Source organism: Patiria miniata, unplaced genomic scaffold (genome assembly GCF_015706575.1).
Source record: "Patiria miniata isolate m_02_andy unplaced genomic scaffold, ASM1570657v1 HiC_scaffold_29, whole genome shotgun sequence".
NCBI lineage: Eukaryota > Metazoa > Echinodermata > Asteroidea > Valvatida > Asterinidae > Patiria > Patiria miniata.
In genome coordinates this window covers 8643775-8663182 of record NW_024037068.1, presented here as the reverse complement: position 1 = coordinate 8663182, position 19408 = coordinate 8643775, and the positions used below count along the sequence as shown (strand labels likewise).

At 38.4% G+C, this 19408-nt stretch overlaps 1 protein-coding gene across 3 annotated transcripts in view; it reads right to left on the bottom strand.

The window, feature by feature from the left end:
* Positions 1-19408, bottom strand: part of LOC119735494 — a 90446-nt gene that overhangs the window by 55890 nt on the left and 15148 nt on the right. For 2 of the 3 annotated variants that reach the window (XM_038209199.1, XM_038209200.1), the window contains exons 2-5: positions 13206-13243; positions 11443-11615; positions 3394-3487; positions 1385-1438 (exon numbers count right to left, since the gene is read on the bottom strand). In XM_038209199.1, the coding sequence (XP_038065127.1) occupies positions 1385-1438; positions 3394-3487; positions 11443-11615; positions 13206-13223 (339 nt within the window). In that variant the 5' untranslated portion in view covers positions 13224-13243. Of the gene's footprint in view, positions 1-1384; positions 1439-3393; positions 3488-11442; positions 11616-13205; positions 13244-15576; positions 15930-19408 lie in introns of those variants that run through there. The other variant, XM_038209201.1, reaches the window with a different exon arrangement.

The window sequence follows — 19408 nt, the reverse complement described above, 5'->3', positions numbered from 1 at the left end:
ATTCACACATCTTTTTCAGGTGAAGTCAACTTTAAACTCACAAAAAATGAACACAGTTAATAGGGGAAGATCGATGTTCTATTGTAATGAACACACATTTGTGACCTGCCACAGCATAATGAGGAATAACGCCCACCTTTGACTTTTCACATTACATCATGTTTAAGTGCAAATCATTGGCTTTCCAATGATACCAAATTTATTTCTATAGCTTAGTTTACTCCAAAGATATGCCGCAGGAACTTCAACAGTGTCCTGCCAAGTTAAGCTACCCTTACTTTCAGAAAAATGGATTTGAAAAAAAAAAAAAAAGACACGCATTGCGCCACCAACGGCCATGACGGCAGTGATAAACATTATTGAGTTTTCCACTTTTGTGGGTATTGTTTCCCCAACCACCAACAAAAATGCATAGGGTGAATCTTGGATACCTTGGCTACTCAAAAACACAAAACAATCAATATCGAATTTGTCGTGATTTTTCTAGTGTATCCGACTGCAGGTGTCCATTACTCAAAACAAGAGTTTGGAGGATATTCCTCATTTTGGCTCAGTAGGTCACATTTATTAAGGGAATAAATGTGTGCTCTGGAGGTTTTTATCACTCTGTTTAAGACCACTTAGAGTCTGGGTGCTGATAATTACCCGAGCCGGAGGCGAGGGTAATTATCAGCACCCAGACTCTAAGTGGTCTTAAACAGAGTGATAAATACCGACGGAGCACATATTTATTCCCATTCATAAATACCTTTTCGGTAAGAAAAAATCATATAATTCGTTCAAAACATCCCAATTTTGTTCAACAAGTTCACTTTATGCTTTTTGAAACATCCCTCTAGCAAAATAATGGAGTGTTCAGCTGGCGAGTACATGTAAGATGTACACAACCCTTTTATGGAGATTGACGCGCGCGTATCATGTTCTGCGCGATGTCAGAACGCACCTGGCGCGTTGCGTTTTGAATTTAGAACTATAAAATTCTGACTCCCTGGTAGTGTTGCACATGCCTACGTGAGGATTGTGAACGTTCAACCAATGAAACGATAAGAGGCACTGGATTTTTAGGAGTCCACATTTTATTGTGACACTGGAAAAGTGTTTAAGACCAGCTAGCCATGTCTTTATCATCCGTTTAAGACCGGCCACGTGACGGGCTCTCGACCAATAGGAATAGCTAAACTGTCTATGGTATTTATGAATATCTGTTAAAATGAGCAGTAGTTCTGAAATACAATGTACAAACATTATGGATGCATTGTTTGGCAGTTTTCATATGAGATCCAACTGAACATGTACACTGTAAGCATCCATTTTGCCCATGTGAGCTTTTAAAGTTTTATTGGAAATTCATGTCTCTTGTGATCACCAAAGAAAATGGACCCACCTTATCCATTCTTACTGCTAAATTCATGAACCGTTGAAAATCAACACCATTTGTCTGAAAACAAAACGGGATAATTTAGTGAAGTTCTTGTAATGGATTTGGTTATTAGATTTAGACAAGTGAATGAAAGATGTATAACGTGCTTGACCAAAACAGTTTAGGCAAAAAAAAATAAATAGTTCTGCTTCCGGTTTCCCTACCTACCCTATTCTGACAGCCCCTACCCTAATTTTTTTTAAGAGAAAATGAGAAAAAGCACCCAGAACCATCAATTTCTACCTTTTACCCTTGACTACATGCAAACGCCTCCATATGATCGTACACAAAAAAAATGGGCTAAATTCCCTACCTACCCTATTTTCGAATGCCATGTAATCGGAAGCAGAACAATTTTTTTGTTGGCCTTAGTATTCCAACTGGGCATACACACACCCAAGATTTGCCAATTCTCAATTCAGGATAAACGTAGGAGATAAACGTTTAAGAGGGATGGTTTTTAAATCCAGAATCTGAATTTTGTTTTCATGCAATCCAAAAGAAGATGGGAATACTGTTTGCACAAACTATAGAGAGTAAACAATATTCAAAAACATGGATGTGCACCTGCCACCTAAACTGTTTGAATTCTTCTACTTAGCATGTTAACATGCTTAAAGGGAAAATACAACATTTGCAAACATCAAAAAATAAAACTACCAAATCATTTTGAAATACCTTGCTGGACTGTTAGTGAATGACAGTGTAAAGCATCCTGTACAATCTGGCACCTGGTATACTGTCATTTTCAAGAAAAGTGGTATTTTTGTATCAATTTCCAATGCTGATCGGCCGATCAGCGTTGGAAACAACTGGCTTTTTTTTCAAATACTGGCCCCAATTGACCATCGCACTTGTTTGCAATCGATTACAAACCTATGAACGGGTACGAGCCAGCTAGACTGGTTCCCTGACCTTACAATTCCCCAATGTATGTAAACTGCTCTGTTTCTTCTTATATGGAGTCAGGGAACCAGACTACAGGAAAATGATAGTTTTTCTTGGTTTTTATAGCATTTTCGAACCCAAAACCTCAAAAAAGTCAGTGTAACTACATTTGCTATATATTTCCAACCCCCCAATTCCATCCATTTCTGAAAATTACAGCAAAAGCAAATGATGTACATGTATATTCCCTTTAATGCACAACAAGAGTTTTCTCAGACTCTTCTTGTTGAAAAAAAATAAACCCTGTGAATGCACCAAAAGATATATACAAACCAATGGCAATTGAAAATGGAAACTGAAACAAAATCCAATCGTAAGCACACATTGAAATATTTATTCAAATTCTGAAGCCGAAATGTTTGACAGAAAATTGTCAGTTGACATCAACTTAGATTTAACACGTCACAAACACATGATGAATTGTGAAATTTAAAAATTTCTTGTAACACACTAAACAGGTTGAAATGGAATTGAAGATTTCTTCAGTGGAAAACAGAGATTTTTGAAACTGAAACCGCTGGACGTACACCAACTTTTGCAGAAAAAGCAATGACTGTACCGGTACTGGTACATGTATGTGAGGCATCAATCGTGTGCAAATATTGAAACAAATTGTTTATTATATCCTGAAATGACGTCAACAAATATGATACATGTACAGTGTATGTGTTGCAAAATAACAAAAGAGGTTCAAGGTACATGTGCACACAAAAGCATGAGGTTTATGGAGTAAATCAAGGACACGTGCAACATCATCGGTGGAACTTGGATAGGGACCAAATAGAAAACGTGTACAAAACCAATGAGAGCTGTTGCAAAAAAGTTGGAGTACAAACAAAGGAAAAGGAAAGAGAAACAAAGTAAAATCCTTGATTTACACCATAAACAAACGTGTATGTACGTACTTGTGTGTGTACAAGAAAGTGAAAGATTATAAAGTTCCACTTTCAGGATTTTTGAGGGCAACAGGAAGTTATATTCCGACAGTTAAAAATAAACCTTATAAAAAAAATCAATGTACTTACTATAATCTGTGAGGACAGCAAGCTGAGTAAATCTTTAATTAGATCTATTTTTTCGTAATCTTCAACGTCAATAGTTTCAACTTCTATCCATTTCCTGCAAAGGGGGAAAAAAATTACAAAGAGAAAACAAAAGTTGTGTCAAACTGAGAGTAGGCTTTGCAACTGATGAAACCGGTTTAAAGGGAAAGTCCATCATTTGTAATTTGTGTATCATGTTCGTTTAGAGCAACAAACGTGACCAAAATCTAAAGAAGGGTGCTGAACAACTAACCTGATGAAGTTTCAGCTCAGCTTCAGCTGTATATTTCGAGAAAAACAACATTCTAGGATCTCGATTGAAAATCAAAAGTTGCTAAATCATGTTTTGCATTATGTGCCTGAATTCAGCTTCCGAAACACGTTCTCACTGAGCCGATTGCAGCTACGCGATGTCGTGCACCGATCCGACGAATTAAAGCAACCGTGCACCCGCTTTGCTAAATAAATAAAAATAACTACTAACGGAAATTTCCAAAAGTGCGTCTTTAGATGCACCACTGGAAAGGCCTTCTTTCTTTGATTTCTTCAAAATTACAGCTTGCCAGAAAGAATAATTTCACAGGGAGTTTAGTCCCCTTACTATCTTTCAACCAAGTATGTTTTTCAACAATAATGTCATGTACGTCAGTTACTTTTTGGATAGCTGCATATGATGGACTGTAGCTTTAAAACCAAAAAAAATAAAATGCGAAGATTGCTCTTCATGTTGAAGCCAAGAGGATTTATAAAACCCATTTTTTTTAAAGATGGGCCTTCAAAAGGACTTTGTTGAGTATTTTTAATTTTTAAAATGAGGTTTTATCCATGGTGATGTTTGAACACAATATCAACAATTCCACATACCGGTATCCCATTTTGGATGAAACAGATTTTAGGGTCATTTCGTTTAAATGGTGACATGTACATGTATGTATAATTTGAACAGATTGAGCAATGGAAGTAATTCTTTCATCGGGTATTTCATTAAATTGGCTTACTGGAGTCATAATTATATTTAGTGCTACATATTTTTTTAAATATGAAATAAATATCATTGGGTTTGGGTTCCGGTTTTTTTGACTCACCCTGTACATGTACCATTATTGTAAACATCAATTCCCTACGTAATGTTATTAAACTCCTTAGCATACATGTATACATGTACATGTAGTACTTATCTGTGGGATACTCTGATTTCTATAGATCAACTTGTGGAGTCCTATTGCCCCTTCTGTTACCCTTTGAGCCCAGAAACCCCCAGGAGTATAATGAATACTTGAATAATGAATATATCATTGAATAATGAATATGAATAATCCACCATTGTTTGACATTTGAGGCCCCCCCCCCCCCAACACACCCAAACTGAAAAGCAGGTTATTTCCATGACTGATTGCGCAATATCCATCCTGACGCAAAGGTAAATTCCCCACCAGTGATTGCGCAACCTCCCATTGGAGTGCTCTGTACGGTACATGTACACATGGGGATACGTTTTCTGTACAAAATGAACCTTTCCTACATTAACCCTCCTATGCAAAAACACGTTCTGTGCACAGCTGTCATTTCAGTCAACATCAAGTGACTGTTTTCAATAGTTAAGAGCTCCCAGCCTGACATAAAGCAGGATTGACTGGCTGTGACTGTTTATGTACATGTAACTTGGTATACAGCTACATTTTGACTGTAGGTGATTGATAAGCCAGCTGTGCATTCGTCTTGCCTGCGTTTGTCTGTTGACTGAATTTGACTAGTCACAGTGCTTGCTTGAAATATGATCTGACTGTTAAAGGGAATGTACATTATTTGCTTTTGCTGCAATTTTTAGAAATGGATGGATTTGGGGGGTTAGTACATGTATGTTATAGCAAAACATTTTATACTGACTTATTTTACGTTTTGGGTCCTTAGATGCTGGAAAATCAAGAAAACAAATCATGTTCTTGTAGTCTGGTTCCCCGACCGCACTTAAAATGAAACAGAGCAATTTGTAGATGTTGGGGAATTGTAAGGTCAGAGAATCAGTTGTACCCCTTAGAAGATGGGTAATCAATTGCTGAGACAATGTGGAATAACTAAATATAAAAAAAGAGCAGTATTTGAAGAAAAGTCAGTTTTTCCAGCGCTGATCGGCCGACCAGCGTTGGAAATTGATACAAAAATATCACTTTACTTGAAAATGTGAGCACACTAGGAGCCATTGTTTTACAGGATGCTTCAGACTGCCATCCCCTGACAGTCCAGTAAAGTATTTTGTGATAATTTGGTCATTTATTTGTTTGATGTTTGCAAATGTTGTACATTCCCTTTAACTAGCCTGTGTAAAAGGCATACATAATGTAGCAGATATGAAAAATACTCACAAACTCTCCAAGATGTTTGAGACACACATCAAAGTAGAGCTTATTTCATCATCTTTTATTTTCTGTTCAATTTCTTTGGGGTTAACCAATGACTGTTGGAGAAAATTCCATCCAAAGATGATCACCCTAAAAGTAGTCCTGAAGCCTATCTCCATTTTGAAAAAGGATGCCTAGACACTCCATTGCAAAATAGAGCAATTTTAGGGGCTAATTCCAACCAAATTTCACAAAAATAAGAGCTCACAGTCCTTTTCACAGCTTCCACCCTTCTTTACAAACGCTCAAGTTCATGGCCCACAAAATGCTCTTAATACTGGAGAATTTAAGGGCATGAAAATCGTGATTTGGCTGGCGTAGGCAATTTTGGGCATACGTATTATTCTTTTTGGACAGGTTTTTTTAATCTCCCTCCTAGGTAAATAATCTGTGCTGTGAAATGAGAAAGATTTCTACACAAAAAGTCTGGATTTAAGGAAATTATTTCTTTTAAATTGCAGAAATTGGATTTGTAAGTAAATTCATGCAGCCAAAAACAAAGGCAGAAAGTGCATAGGCCAAGGATTTTAAAAGCAAGGCCATTTCCTTGTAACTTGAACACACACATCTAATTCCTGTAAAAAAAGAAATTGTACAAATCACTTCTTTCTATTGATGCATAGTTTCACTGACGCACGGTTACCATTGGTTACCACCTGCCAATGAAACCGCAAGCTTCTCATTTGTAGTTTTGATTTCCGTGAATAACACAAAAAAGAATTTCTGCAATCTGAGTTGAGATTTGAAGGTTTGCATGGTGGAAAGATACTAAGACAAGATAAGTTTGCGGTAGCACCATGTGAATAAATTGCTTTTGTGAGTATGTGTGGTTCTGAAAAGAACCGGAGGGACTCAACGTTTCAAACAGTATGCTCTGCCCGTCTAGTCTATGTAATAGACCCCTGGCGAATGCCAGGGGTCTATGATATGTGAGCAGATTCGCTGATTAATTAGGCAAGACCCCGCCTCTTGACCTAGATTTTTACCAATCAGCGGGCGCTTTCTATATTGGGTCTTCGGTCATTCACCCGTTGCGCGTTATAGACAATGGATAAAAAAAGCCCTGCGTCACGCGCTCTGTACATCATGTTACGCGATAACGCGCCCGGCTGTTGTTGCATTACAAAACTCTGCATTCGAATTGACCAACCAAACGTTCAGTCCTGATTTGGGAATGAAATGACGTCACGATTTAGTAAAGTCGACTCCGATTGGCTGAGGCGCGAGATCGCATAAATCTGCATGCTTTGATATATCAGACGTTGGACAGGAGTCTGGGCTCCGTGGATAACGGGTGATACTCCTGACTACTGCCCATCAGGAGAATGAGGGATTCCAACGATGACTCAATGAACCAGACTCAATGAACACAAAGCCCATGGCAGGAAGGGAGACTTCCAGAAATCTTCCATCGTCAAACACTCCCACACCGAGGACCACCAGATCAACTGGAGCCAAGCAGAACTGCTCACTAGCATCGACCGCTGTTACCGTACCCCCGACGCATCAGAGAAGCCATCGAGATCATCAAGCATAACACTGTTCCCCAAGACATCGGTTTCCACATCAGCGACATCTGGCGCCCCATCCTCAAGTCCAAGTCCGATGGGTCTCCTATACCAAACAACTTAGGTTCAGTCCTCGCCTATGGGTCACCTATACCCTGAGCTCCTTCCCCTTTGCCCCCTCACTGTGTACTGACACGCTCCAGTGATCATCCAGCATCCCTCAGTCGACTTGCATCCTTCTCTGCTTCACCGGTTTCGAGCTTCACCAGTTTGCATCCTTCTCACGCCTCACCGCACCCATCCTTATAACATCGCATCATCGTTGGAATCCCTCATTCTCCTGACGACGGGCAGAGCATACATGTACTATTCAAAACAAAGAGTCCCTCCGGTTCTTTTCAGAACCACACATACATGTACTCACCAAAGAGATTTATTCACATGGTGCTACCGCAAACTTATCTTGTCTTAGCAATCTGAGTTATTATCAACAAAAAAAGGATATTTTGGGGGGTTTGGGTTCCGCTTTCTTTGACTCACCCTGTACCGTAGATAACAAATATCAATCCAAAAATTGGGGGGAAAAATCACTCAATCAATCAATTGTAAATTTTAAAAAGGCCAAGGCCCTGTATTGTTCTCTTCTTTTGTTTCTATTGTTTAGACTTAAACCTTTTCCTTGCAATGTCTGATAAGGTTTGTACACTAAAACTACCAAGGACTCAGTAGCTCCTTAGAGTCATTGTTATCACGTAATCCATTATCGTTTCAGTTTGCGGTAACACCATGTGGTAATAACTACTGCTTAGAAGATATTTAGTTCTGACATGTCTGAAAAGAACTTGTCCTGCTTAATATCAACTTTCGCTAAGTAGTTTTTGTTCTGATAAGAACAGTCCTGCTTTAAGTTCTAAAAGAACTTGTCTTTAATTTCTACAATTTTATTTTAGAACTTAAAGCAGGACTGTTCTTATCAGAACAAAAACTACTAAGCTAAAGTTGATAATAAGCAGGACAAGTTCTTAAGTATCTTCTAAGCAGTAGTTATTACCACACGGTGTTACCGCAAACCGAAACGATACCGATACTCAACCATGCAAAGCCTCAAATCTTATATCTGGTATTCCATTGTTTCAAGTCTTTCAGCTTTGTTTTCAACGCCGTTTTCACCATATACATGTACGACCAACATCTTGTAGTTTAGGATTCTCTTAAAACAATTTCAACATGTATCTTCAATTTTGAGAAAACTGCCTCTGAAAAAGGCTAATTTTTTTTTTTTTTTACCCCTCTGTATGAAAAGTCTGAGTATCACCTGTTCTCCTTGCAGTTCATCTCTGGTAGAACGTCTGATATATCTAAACATGCGTGATGTCATTTCATTCTGAAATCAGGACTAAGATAGTGATTGGTCAATTTTGATACAACGTTTTTGTAATACAACAACCTGTACAAAAATGCTACTCATCGTGGGCGTGATGTTTATGCACGCAGGGAGCTCGCATTTACGCGCGTATAGAAGGCGCCTGCTGATTGGTCAGTTTCTCGAGGTCATACGCAGACTAGTTGCATAATTAATCGCCGAATCTGTTTACGTATCATTGACCATGGTTGGCTTCGCCAGGGCCAGGGTCTATTACTGGTACATACTGTAGACTACTGTATGAACCGGCTTGTAAGGAAATTACTAGTACAACATTGATCAATTGTCATGATTGTGGGCTTTCCCAATATGAAGACGAATTACCATAATTTCTTTTTGAAACATCACATTTTCATGATCAAATCCCATTGTACATTGTATCTTTTAAAGTGCTTTCAATAGACTCCATGTGAAAGTACAAGTACCCCCTCAATCGTTACAAACAGAAAGTTTGGGAAGACTAAACTGTACATGTACAGGGTGGGACTTTTTATAGCATGCATTGCCGACGGCAATGTTATAAAATTACATGCACATGTAGTTGTAAACTACATGTACCATATACAGGTATCACAAGTCCTACATGTAAGTTCCCCCCAACATTATTCTTAATTAATGAAATAGAAATGCACGATTTCAACAATATCCCAAATGCAAATGACAGAGGACACTCTTCTGCCCATCTTGTGAGCAAATGATAGAAATCAAATCACGCATACCAACACGAAGCTCATTAGAATGAAAAAAGTGGCAAGAAAAAAAGTTGCAGTGAATAGCACTGCTCCAATGTACTGGTTTGAGTGATCCTGCAAGGCAGGCTAGACTTTCATTAATTAATAACTTTACCTTACAAAAGTGTCCTTGTTTAAAAGGATGTTTAACTGAAACAAGACGCAATCTTGGTAATCTAACAGATAACTGCAGACCTTTTAATGCAAAGATGACAAAGAAAATGCTGTGTAATCCTATTACTTTTAGATTAGATACAAAAGGGATTAACATTCTACCTTTTAAAGCATGATCAAACCAGTACATTGGAGCAATGCTATTTACTGCAACTTTTTTTATTGGCACTTTTTTCATTCTTATGAGCTTCGTGTTGGTATGCGTGATTGGATTTCTATCATTTTCTCACAAGATGGGCAGAATAGTGTCCTCTGTCATTTGCATTTGGGATATTGTTGAAATCGTGCATTTCTATTTCATTAATTAAGAAAAATGTTGGAGGGAACTTAGGACTTGTGATACCTGTATACACGCACCAACCAGTCCATACAATGCCCTTTACGGGGTAGAAAACACAATAGACCCCATAAGGAAGATTTTAGAAATCAATCTGCCCCATAAGGAAATGCTATGAAGTTTGAGATTTCAATAGGAACAAAGGAGAACAAAAGAATGGAAACAAAAAAAATAGTTCTGCTTCCGATTACAATGTACATGCCTTTCAAAAATATGGTCCGTAGGTTGGATATTTTTTTTTTTTTGGCAATTTTTCTGTGCTGATTGAATGGGGTATTCAATTGCGAATGTCAGCCTGAACTATTTCCATTGCACTACGAAAGCTATACAAAAAATGGCCACAAAAAGTGATTAGGCCTAAAACTTACCTTAATTATTGTCAAAATATTTACGGTCGATAAGTCTTAAAAATAATGGAAAAAATCAGGTCGTGCACACCATACATGTATGCACAACGCCAGTCATGAAACGTGGCCAACACAGTCAGTACATCGGGCGGTATAAGCGTACGCAACGGTAATACATGTACATGTGTGTGGCGCGCTACGAACCTCGCTTTTACTGTAGGAAATTTCGGGGAACCACGCTGCATCATATCACTCCAAATACGAGTAGAACGACCTCGAAATAAATTCGTGTACAAACTGTTTTTTTCCCTTCCAAAAAACCTGTATGTTGCTATGCAAAAGGTATGACAGAGTTAGGCACATTTAATATAAAAGCTTGCTCTATAACGCGGCATCGAAATATCTTTGAAAGGATTGATTCTACACACACAAAAAGCACTTCAAAATTGAAAGCACTTCAAAATTGAAAGCACTACATTTGTACGTCGGGTTTTATACACATCCACTGCAGTCCTAATTTCAATCTCCCGAATAGTTCGGAGATTTAAATTACACAATTCCTGGGAGTTAAGATCACGCAAGGCATGATGGGCACCAACATGGCGCAGCACGATCGTACCTATGGGAACGAGGTTGGCCAAAACGACTGCGATCTGACCTTCATTACCTGCATCAGACTTACATGTACGTACTTCCCACAGGTACCCCCGGTACAGGTACATCCGATCTGATACACCGTGCCCTCTGGAGACATGCACACAATAGGGAACAAAAGATTGTATATGTCTCCACATGGCAATTTCTACAGATGAATACGTCTCCACAAAGTTTTCACGAAATAGATATATAGATTTTACTCAAAAACTAGGAATTTCCAAGGTATGTTAATCCGTTGCAAATGGAAGAGTTTTAGAAAAGGGATATTACATGTAAGTCCGAATTGCAGCCAAGGCAATTAATTCTGGTTAAAATCAGAGAATTTTGAAACTTCACATTCAAACTCAAAAACTTTACTACACGAGAACAAAGAGATGTCTCCACAAGGATACAAATTTCAGTGTGCGTGTAATGTTTGTGTTCGTACGCAAGATAAACGTATGCAAGATACTCACTCTACATAAGATTTAAATTTGGCTTCTTCCATCCACGTGCGCCATTTTGTGGGTAAAAAGTCCGCGCCATACAGATAAGGCGCCATTACTCTCATCCTCAACGTCCGGACGAGCGGCCGGTGCTGCTCTTCGTTGTTGACAATCTTCAGCCACTGCTGGCATTCCTTTTTGCTCTGAATGATGACACAGAAATGAGAGGACAACATGTGAGCAAGGTCTCTCCACACTAAAGGGGTGCAAAAGTGTCATTACAAGTGTACCGGCAGGGTTCGACCTTAGCGGTGGTCCGCTGGCCAAATGCCAGTTGAATTGCCGGCGGACCAGCTGAAACACCTTGCCAAGTGGTCCGGCTGGCCAGCTGAAAAAATCTGTGTCAAAAAAATGCTTGTTGTATTTATTTGTTTTCTTACTTACATTCGCTATTTTGTTTCAAAAGAAACCTCCGTTATTTTTACAAATTCGCTTCGCGATATGACTACTTCGCAATTCGATGTCACGATGACATAATCTGAAGCAGAATTGTTTTTTTTGCGGCCTCAGATCATGGAGGAAGAAAATAGACCTCTATTGCTCAGGTGACATGATGACATGGGTGTTGACTATAGTCTGATTATGACTTATGTGAAACTGATTAACTGGTGGGTACACGCTGTATATAAGACGGACCAGTCAAAAACCTGGCGGACCAATCAAAATTCTAGCCGACTGGTCCGGCTGGCCAGTCAAAAAAAGTTAAGGGCAACCCCTGAGTCCGGTATGTACATGTAACATGGACAGAATAATAAAGTTAACCCTAAGGCAAAAAAAAGTCTCCGGTTTCTGGTATGGAGCTTGCCCAAAAAGTGGTGCGGCGACGTGTTTTTTTTTTTTGTTTTTTTTTACTTGTTTTTTCTTCAAATGTCGGCTGATGACTGCAAATGGTGCCCGACTAAATTTAGTGCAAAAAGTATGGGAGCCCAAAGAGGCCACAGAAAATACTCGATCATAACCTCATCTAAAAACACGTTAAAATTGTGCAGCAGCAGGATTCCAGTCAAACCAGTGAGTTTGGCGGTTTTGAGACATCATCTTGCTTTGAAATTTTTTTTTTTTTTTTTTCATTTTGCCGACACGAATGGCTATGGCGACGCGCGCAGACCAGAAACCAGAGCTTTTTTTGGGGCATAATCTCCCCAACTCCATGAAAATCCCATCCCCCCCCCCCCCCCCCCCACCCATTTTGGTGGATTTTGGGGGACTTGGTCCGGCAGGCCTGGTTTGACTCAATATTGATGGAGTTTGATGGACTCGGGCCTGGAGGCCCGAAGAAAAGCATGCATTGGAAGCAGTGTGATTGGTGACTGCTCTGTGTTGCGACACCCCTATGTGTTCCGACAACCCGCATGTAACTTTTTGTAAGATTGTGTTACTTCAGTTAGGGTTAGGGTTAGGGTTTGGGATAGGAATATGTGGCATCGAAACATAGGGGTGTCTGTCGGAAAATAGGTGTGTAGCCGTGTGATTGATGGATTTTGGCGGACTTGGTCCAGTACGGTACTTAAAAGACAGTAGTTAGGGTTAACACTGGTAGAAAATTTTACAATCAATTAATATTGTACAATGTACGTTCGATGGCCAGATGATCCGGTGAATCGGTAAAATTGAAAAGGTGTTAATTAAGAAGAAAAAGAGCAGTAACTTTCATGTTTATTTTTAAACGAAGAAAAAAACAGTCCCGGACTTACAATACTATGGTATTGTTTTTGTTAATACTTTGTACTTACCATGAACAAAGGCTCCATGATTGAAACTTAGGGTTTATCTGAAATGGAAACCAAAAAAAAAAAAGCTAAATAATTTCAGTAATTACAAAATGTACATTGTATTGTACCAAAAAGTGGAGTAAACGAAGAACAAAGTTCTGAAACTGTACAATCGGTGATTGTTCTATGTTCCGACACCCCTACATATGTAAATGTATGTTCCGATAACCGGCACATAAGATTGTGTTACTCCCGGTTAGGGTTGTTAGGGTTAGGGTTTGGTATAGGAATATGAGCAGTGGAACATATAGGGGTGTCGGAACATAGGTGTGTAACCAAACAATCTGAATCGGTATCAAGTTTTTAAAAGCCCTCCTGTGAAAACATGCATTCTGAGCCATGCTATTAGTACTTGGACATTTTGTTCCTTACATATCAAGGTGAAGAATACCGCATTGTGATGTTGTGGTGTCCGACATGTTACATCCACAACCATTGTTTTTGGTTGTTGTTGGAAATAACAATTTTATCAATCTTTAAAAAGTATATAAGTATGGATATTATACAAATGATGAATGTTTGTGAGTGCAATGGTAAGAACAATTTCATGAGGTGACAGATGAAATGTTCCATTCCATGAGGCGAAGCCGAGTGGAATGGAACATTTCATCTGTCACCGAATGAAATTATTCTGTCCATTGCACGAACGTGAAACATTCATTATTTGTTTTCTATAACATGTATAACACCTGAATAAATCCTTGTGATTTGATTGTTTGACTTTTAATAGCCAATTTATTGTGGTTCAAAACTGTTTAAAAGTTTGACAAGTTCATCATATTTATATTAATGCAAACTGTTCAACAGGTTGAGAACAATCATATTCAATTGATCTCGATTTAAAATAGCGCCACCACCACCAGCAGTGATACAGTGCAATGGAAGTACTATTCGCAGTGCAATAGTACTTCCATTGCACTGTGCGCTGCGTGCCACGCGCGCGCCGTGCGTTGGTACGAATAATTCAATGACATGTGATCAACGATCCACCAATCAGATGACGGGGATTTATTCAGGTGTTGTATAATATTAAATGAAGCTACCGGTAACTGATGATAAACTCAAGTGTGGTGTGAATATAAAGCATTTTGAAGTATTAATTATGAACGAAACAAGGTTTGGATGTAACAGGACATGGCTTCCGGTTACATCCACAACTTCTCCATAGTCATTACATGTAAATATATATTGTGTGCAAATTGACTAACTTTCCAAAATCATGTGACTTAAATTTGAATGAATTGTTAAACCACAATGCATGGGCTATCAAAAAATACATAAATAAAACTTGTACAAGCAATTTGAAAATTTGATCCCAATGTCACACTTTGTATCTCAACTTCGTGGAATGGCCCGGGTCAATATTGGTCAAGACCCCCATTGGTTTGTTAATAGCGGGACGCTGTGGTCCAATGGTTACGGTGTTCGACTCGTGTGCCGTGGTGCATGGGTTCGAATCCTGACCGTGGGAACATGGTGCTTGTGCTCTTGAGCAAGGCACTTTACTATTATTGCTTCATCCTTCGGATGGGACGTAAAGCCGTACATGTACAAAAAATGTAGGTCCCGTGTGTTGTGTAATGCACGTTAAAGAACCCAGTAACACTTATCGCTAAGAGAAGGGGTTTGCCCCGGTGTTTCTGGCAGTGGCTGCAATATGCGCCGCAGCACCTTGTAAATCATTATAAGGTGCTACGTAATCGGTCTCATATTTCTCATAAACTTTATTTACCTTTCTTTAATAACTGACATAATTTCCAGCGCCTTGAGTACCTAATTGTTGGTAGATACGTGCGCTATATAAGACTCCGTTATTATTATTATAGTATGCCAGGGAAATGGAAGGAAATTTTGACCGTTTGTGACCTCTTAAATAGCAGGAGGGTTTTAAAATGTAACTACCAACAAATCGATATACTAAATAAAATATTTCTGCATACACACGTGTATACTTTTGTACATTTTACATGTACTAGCAGACAATTTAGCAAAACATCAAATAGTGTACCCTCCCCCTCCCCCTCCCCCCCCCCCCCCGACACAATTACAATTGGTTTGTGAACCCCCCCTCCCCCCCCCCCCCCCCGACACAATTTCACATTTTATTCACATGTACCAGTATACAATCACTGAAAATCAGAGCACTCAAGATGTGTACATAATTCTTACTGATGTCGTCAGAGCTAGAAAGGGGATTTTGTACTGGTACGGTACATAAACATTGGCACGAGGACAGAAGTCTGGATCAATTTAGTTACATGTTTTAAGAAAATGAAAACAAAAAAAATCCAATCTTTATTTTTCCTCGCTATTTTTGTAAACCTTTTAATACCTTTCTGATTTCACCAAGTCGACAGAGCAGCAGATTTCATCGGCCTACAAGTGTGTGTTTGTTCGTCAGCGATATCCAGAACCCAATAGGTGAAATTCCACAGTACGCAATGTGACTCATCAACAGCTAAAACCACTCCAATTTTAGCTTCTTTACATGTACATGTACATGTATGTGTACTTTCCAACAGACAAATGCAAACATTCGCATGCACCTACATATGCACAGGTCTCGACGCAAGGTGAACATTTGTTAAACTGAGTTGTGTTTTGCTTAAGAGGAAATTATTTCACACAAAAAAAAAAGCCAGCAAGATTGTGCAATCACGGCATGGGTATTCCCCTAAAATGTACCATTCCACACAGACATTGTTCAATGAATAGAGTATTGTTAGTACAATGTATACACTTAATTGTTCCATTCTTCCTGTGAAATTTTCAACTTCACTTAAATCATAGCCCTAGAGTAATTCTCACAGATCTACATGTACTGGTACATACATGTATGTATCCTCAAATATTCACCCAGACGTTTCAGAGGATTTGCAAGATACAGAAAAGTCTATGTCTGCATTGTGTACATGTACCACGTACATTTTTTGTGTATGCACATGTACAATGTAAACAGGTACGGTACATAGATGTACAATGTAAACAGGTATGAACATTTACATTTAACATGTTTAAAGAACATCAACTGTTGTAAGTTCATAATAGTACGCCCTCACATAACTGGATTTAGCCACACTGGTTTGAAAAATGTCATCTACGGTAATAGGACACTACGAAGGTCCACTATCAGATCACTAAAACATCTCGAACCAAGACTACTCGTGTGGGTGTGGGTATACACAAGGTACAAAGGGCACTTTGATCTCTTTGAATACGGTAATGACCTCGTGCGATTTTGTACCACACGTGGGTGTGAATTGTATTGAATCAGCACTCACGGTTCAATAAATTTGGAATATTGAATATTTTCCCACACCACACATGCAAGGGTTGGGGGTTTTGATGTTGAAATTCACACATGTATCGGTACACGTGTACATGCGGTGCAGTTTTACAAGATGTGGTTTAATTGTTGTAACCCTACCTTTTTAAACGAGCCCCCATTCTCTGTTTCCAGTGTATACTTATTGCTCAATATCATACTTGTACAATGTACGGTATATACTGACACTTATCGCTTTATGCATGTACATGTATACATTTATCTTGTATTTCTTTTTTTCGTAATATTACAATGTATACATGGGTATTATTTGCGTTTCAGAGTTAGAAATAAATGAATGAAATGAATGAAACGAATGAAACGAAACGAATGAAACGAATGAAACGAATGAAACGAATGAAACGAATGAAACAAATGAAACGAATGAAACGAATGAAACGAATGAAACGAATGCAATGAATGAAACGAATGCAACGAATGAAACGAATGCAATGAATGCAATGAATGAAATGAATGAAATGAATGAATGAACCTTCCCAACTCCATCAAAATACATCCCCCTTTTGGGGGGATTTTGGCAGACAAGCCATCTGTACCAATATTAGTCAATCGAAACCCACCTACATGTATAGTCATGATAGTAGTGGTGGTCTTTTGGTGGATTTCAGCAGATTGGGTCCTAAAGCATATTAGGCCTATGTGAAGCAGGTCTGGTCCAAAGAATCAACACACCACAAATGAAAGTAATTGAATGGATCTTTCTAAACTAGCATGCATCATATTTCAATAAATAACAAATGAGGAATTCAAAACTTGAGTATCTGAGCTTCAAACATGACCAAAAAATTTGGGCAAATTGGGCAAAAAAAATCAATACAAAGTTAAAAATACAAAAAAAAAGAGAGTTGAAATCATGCAATACGGACCTGTGTAGTTTGACTTTGAATTAATACCGCTGGTAAAATAAGCTACGTCATCACAGGATGTCTGGTACAAAATATGGGTCGACATACAGTTTGACTTTGAACCATTACCGTTGGTAATATGCCATCACAGTTAATAAATTATGTCGGATATACACTTAGTGTAAACAACGTTTGGGAAGTGAAGGTCAAAGGGCAACCTACATAAATAGAATACAAACATACACTACATCGCCTGATCACTGTTACTATAAAGGTACAGTACGTATGCAAATCTGCTGAAAACCTACTGAACTTTCAATGGGTTACAAGTGTTTGTAAACTAACAACTCAGTAAAATCATGGATGGTAAAATCTTCCAATTTTCCATGCAATGTGCCGATGTACATGTGTACATTTAAAGGGAATGTACATCATTGGCTTTTGCTGTAATTTTCAGAAATGAACTATTTGAGGGGTTAGTATACATAGAGCAAATACTGTTACACTGACAAGTTTGAAGTTTTGTGTTCGAAAATGCTGGAAAAACCAAGAAAAACAAATAAGTTCAAGCAGTCTGGTTCCCTGACTCCACTAAAGATGAAATGAATCAATTTATTGATGCCCGAAAATTGTAAGGTAAGGAAACCAGTCTAGCTGGCCTGCACCCGTTCATGAACATGTAACCAATAGCGAACAAAATTTGGACTGAAAAAAAAGGTAAATTTGGAGCAGTAGTTGAACAATAGTTAGGTTTTTCCAACGGTGGTCAGCCGACCACCGTAGGAAATTTATACAACATACCACTTTTCTTGAAAATGACTTCACACCAGGTGCCATAATTTTACAGGATGCTTTAGACTTTCATTTACCAACATCCTATTAAGGTATTTCGTAAAAATTTGGTAGTTTAATTGTTTTCCAATGTTTGCAAATGTTGTATTTTCCCTTTAAATGTATGTGTGTACAAATAAAAATGTACAAGGCATCCAGCAAGACGACCAGGACACCCGACACCAAAGTTTGTTTCCATGAAATACAATATAGCAATTTGTGGCCTTCAAAAAGTAGAACAGGATTTCCTGAGCACAAAGTCATGTACATGTACAGTATAAAGGTAGTACAATTTTGTACCCGGTACGTACATTGTACACGTACAAACTACAAAGTCCTAAAATCTGTGGCACGTAACAAAGTTTTCTGTACGGTCCTACAAATATTCAATACTTGAACAATTGATTTTTTTTCCCTTAAAAAAAAGTCATTGCGGACCACGTAAATTATGTGGATAGGAGATCTATTAAAAGAAATTCAAATTAGGGTACAAACTACCGGAACATGATGTACCGTACATACCCTGTATGGCCATTCAAATTTGGCAGAATGATTTGGGGTAGTTACTATTTAAACACTGCAGAAGGGTTTCCCACAGAAATCTGAAAACCAAATTCCAGGACTTTCCAGGACTAAATTATGACAATTTCCATGACATTTAACGCCATTTTTTTTGCCGAGAAAAGTTGCTTGGTATTTATGATACTGATGAACAAATGATGTAAGCTTTTTGTTTAATAGCTTTAATAGCTTCTGAAAAGTAAATTTTAATTAATAATCTCCTCCTCCCCTTACAGCCATTCTTCGACCCATCAAATATAACCACCCCCCCCCCCCCCCCCCGCTGGAAAAGCCAAAATAAACAATTTAAAAATGAAGGAAAAAAAAGAGAAAAAAAGAGGAAAAAAAGAAAAGAAAAAGAGGTGCAAAGACAAAGTGGTGTAAATTTAATGAGTGGGGGGGGGGGGCAAAATGTCACTGCCCCCCTCTAAAACTGATAAATCGAGAATGCGTTGAGAAATTCCAGCATTTTTTGGCCAAAAATTTTTTTTCCCCCCTCTAGAAAAAATCCTGGCGACGCCCATGTGCAAGATGTAAACAAATGTACATGTATCATGTCCGCATGTACTGATATGCATACA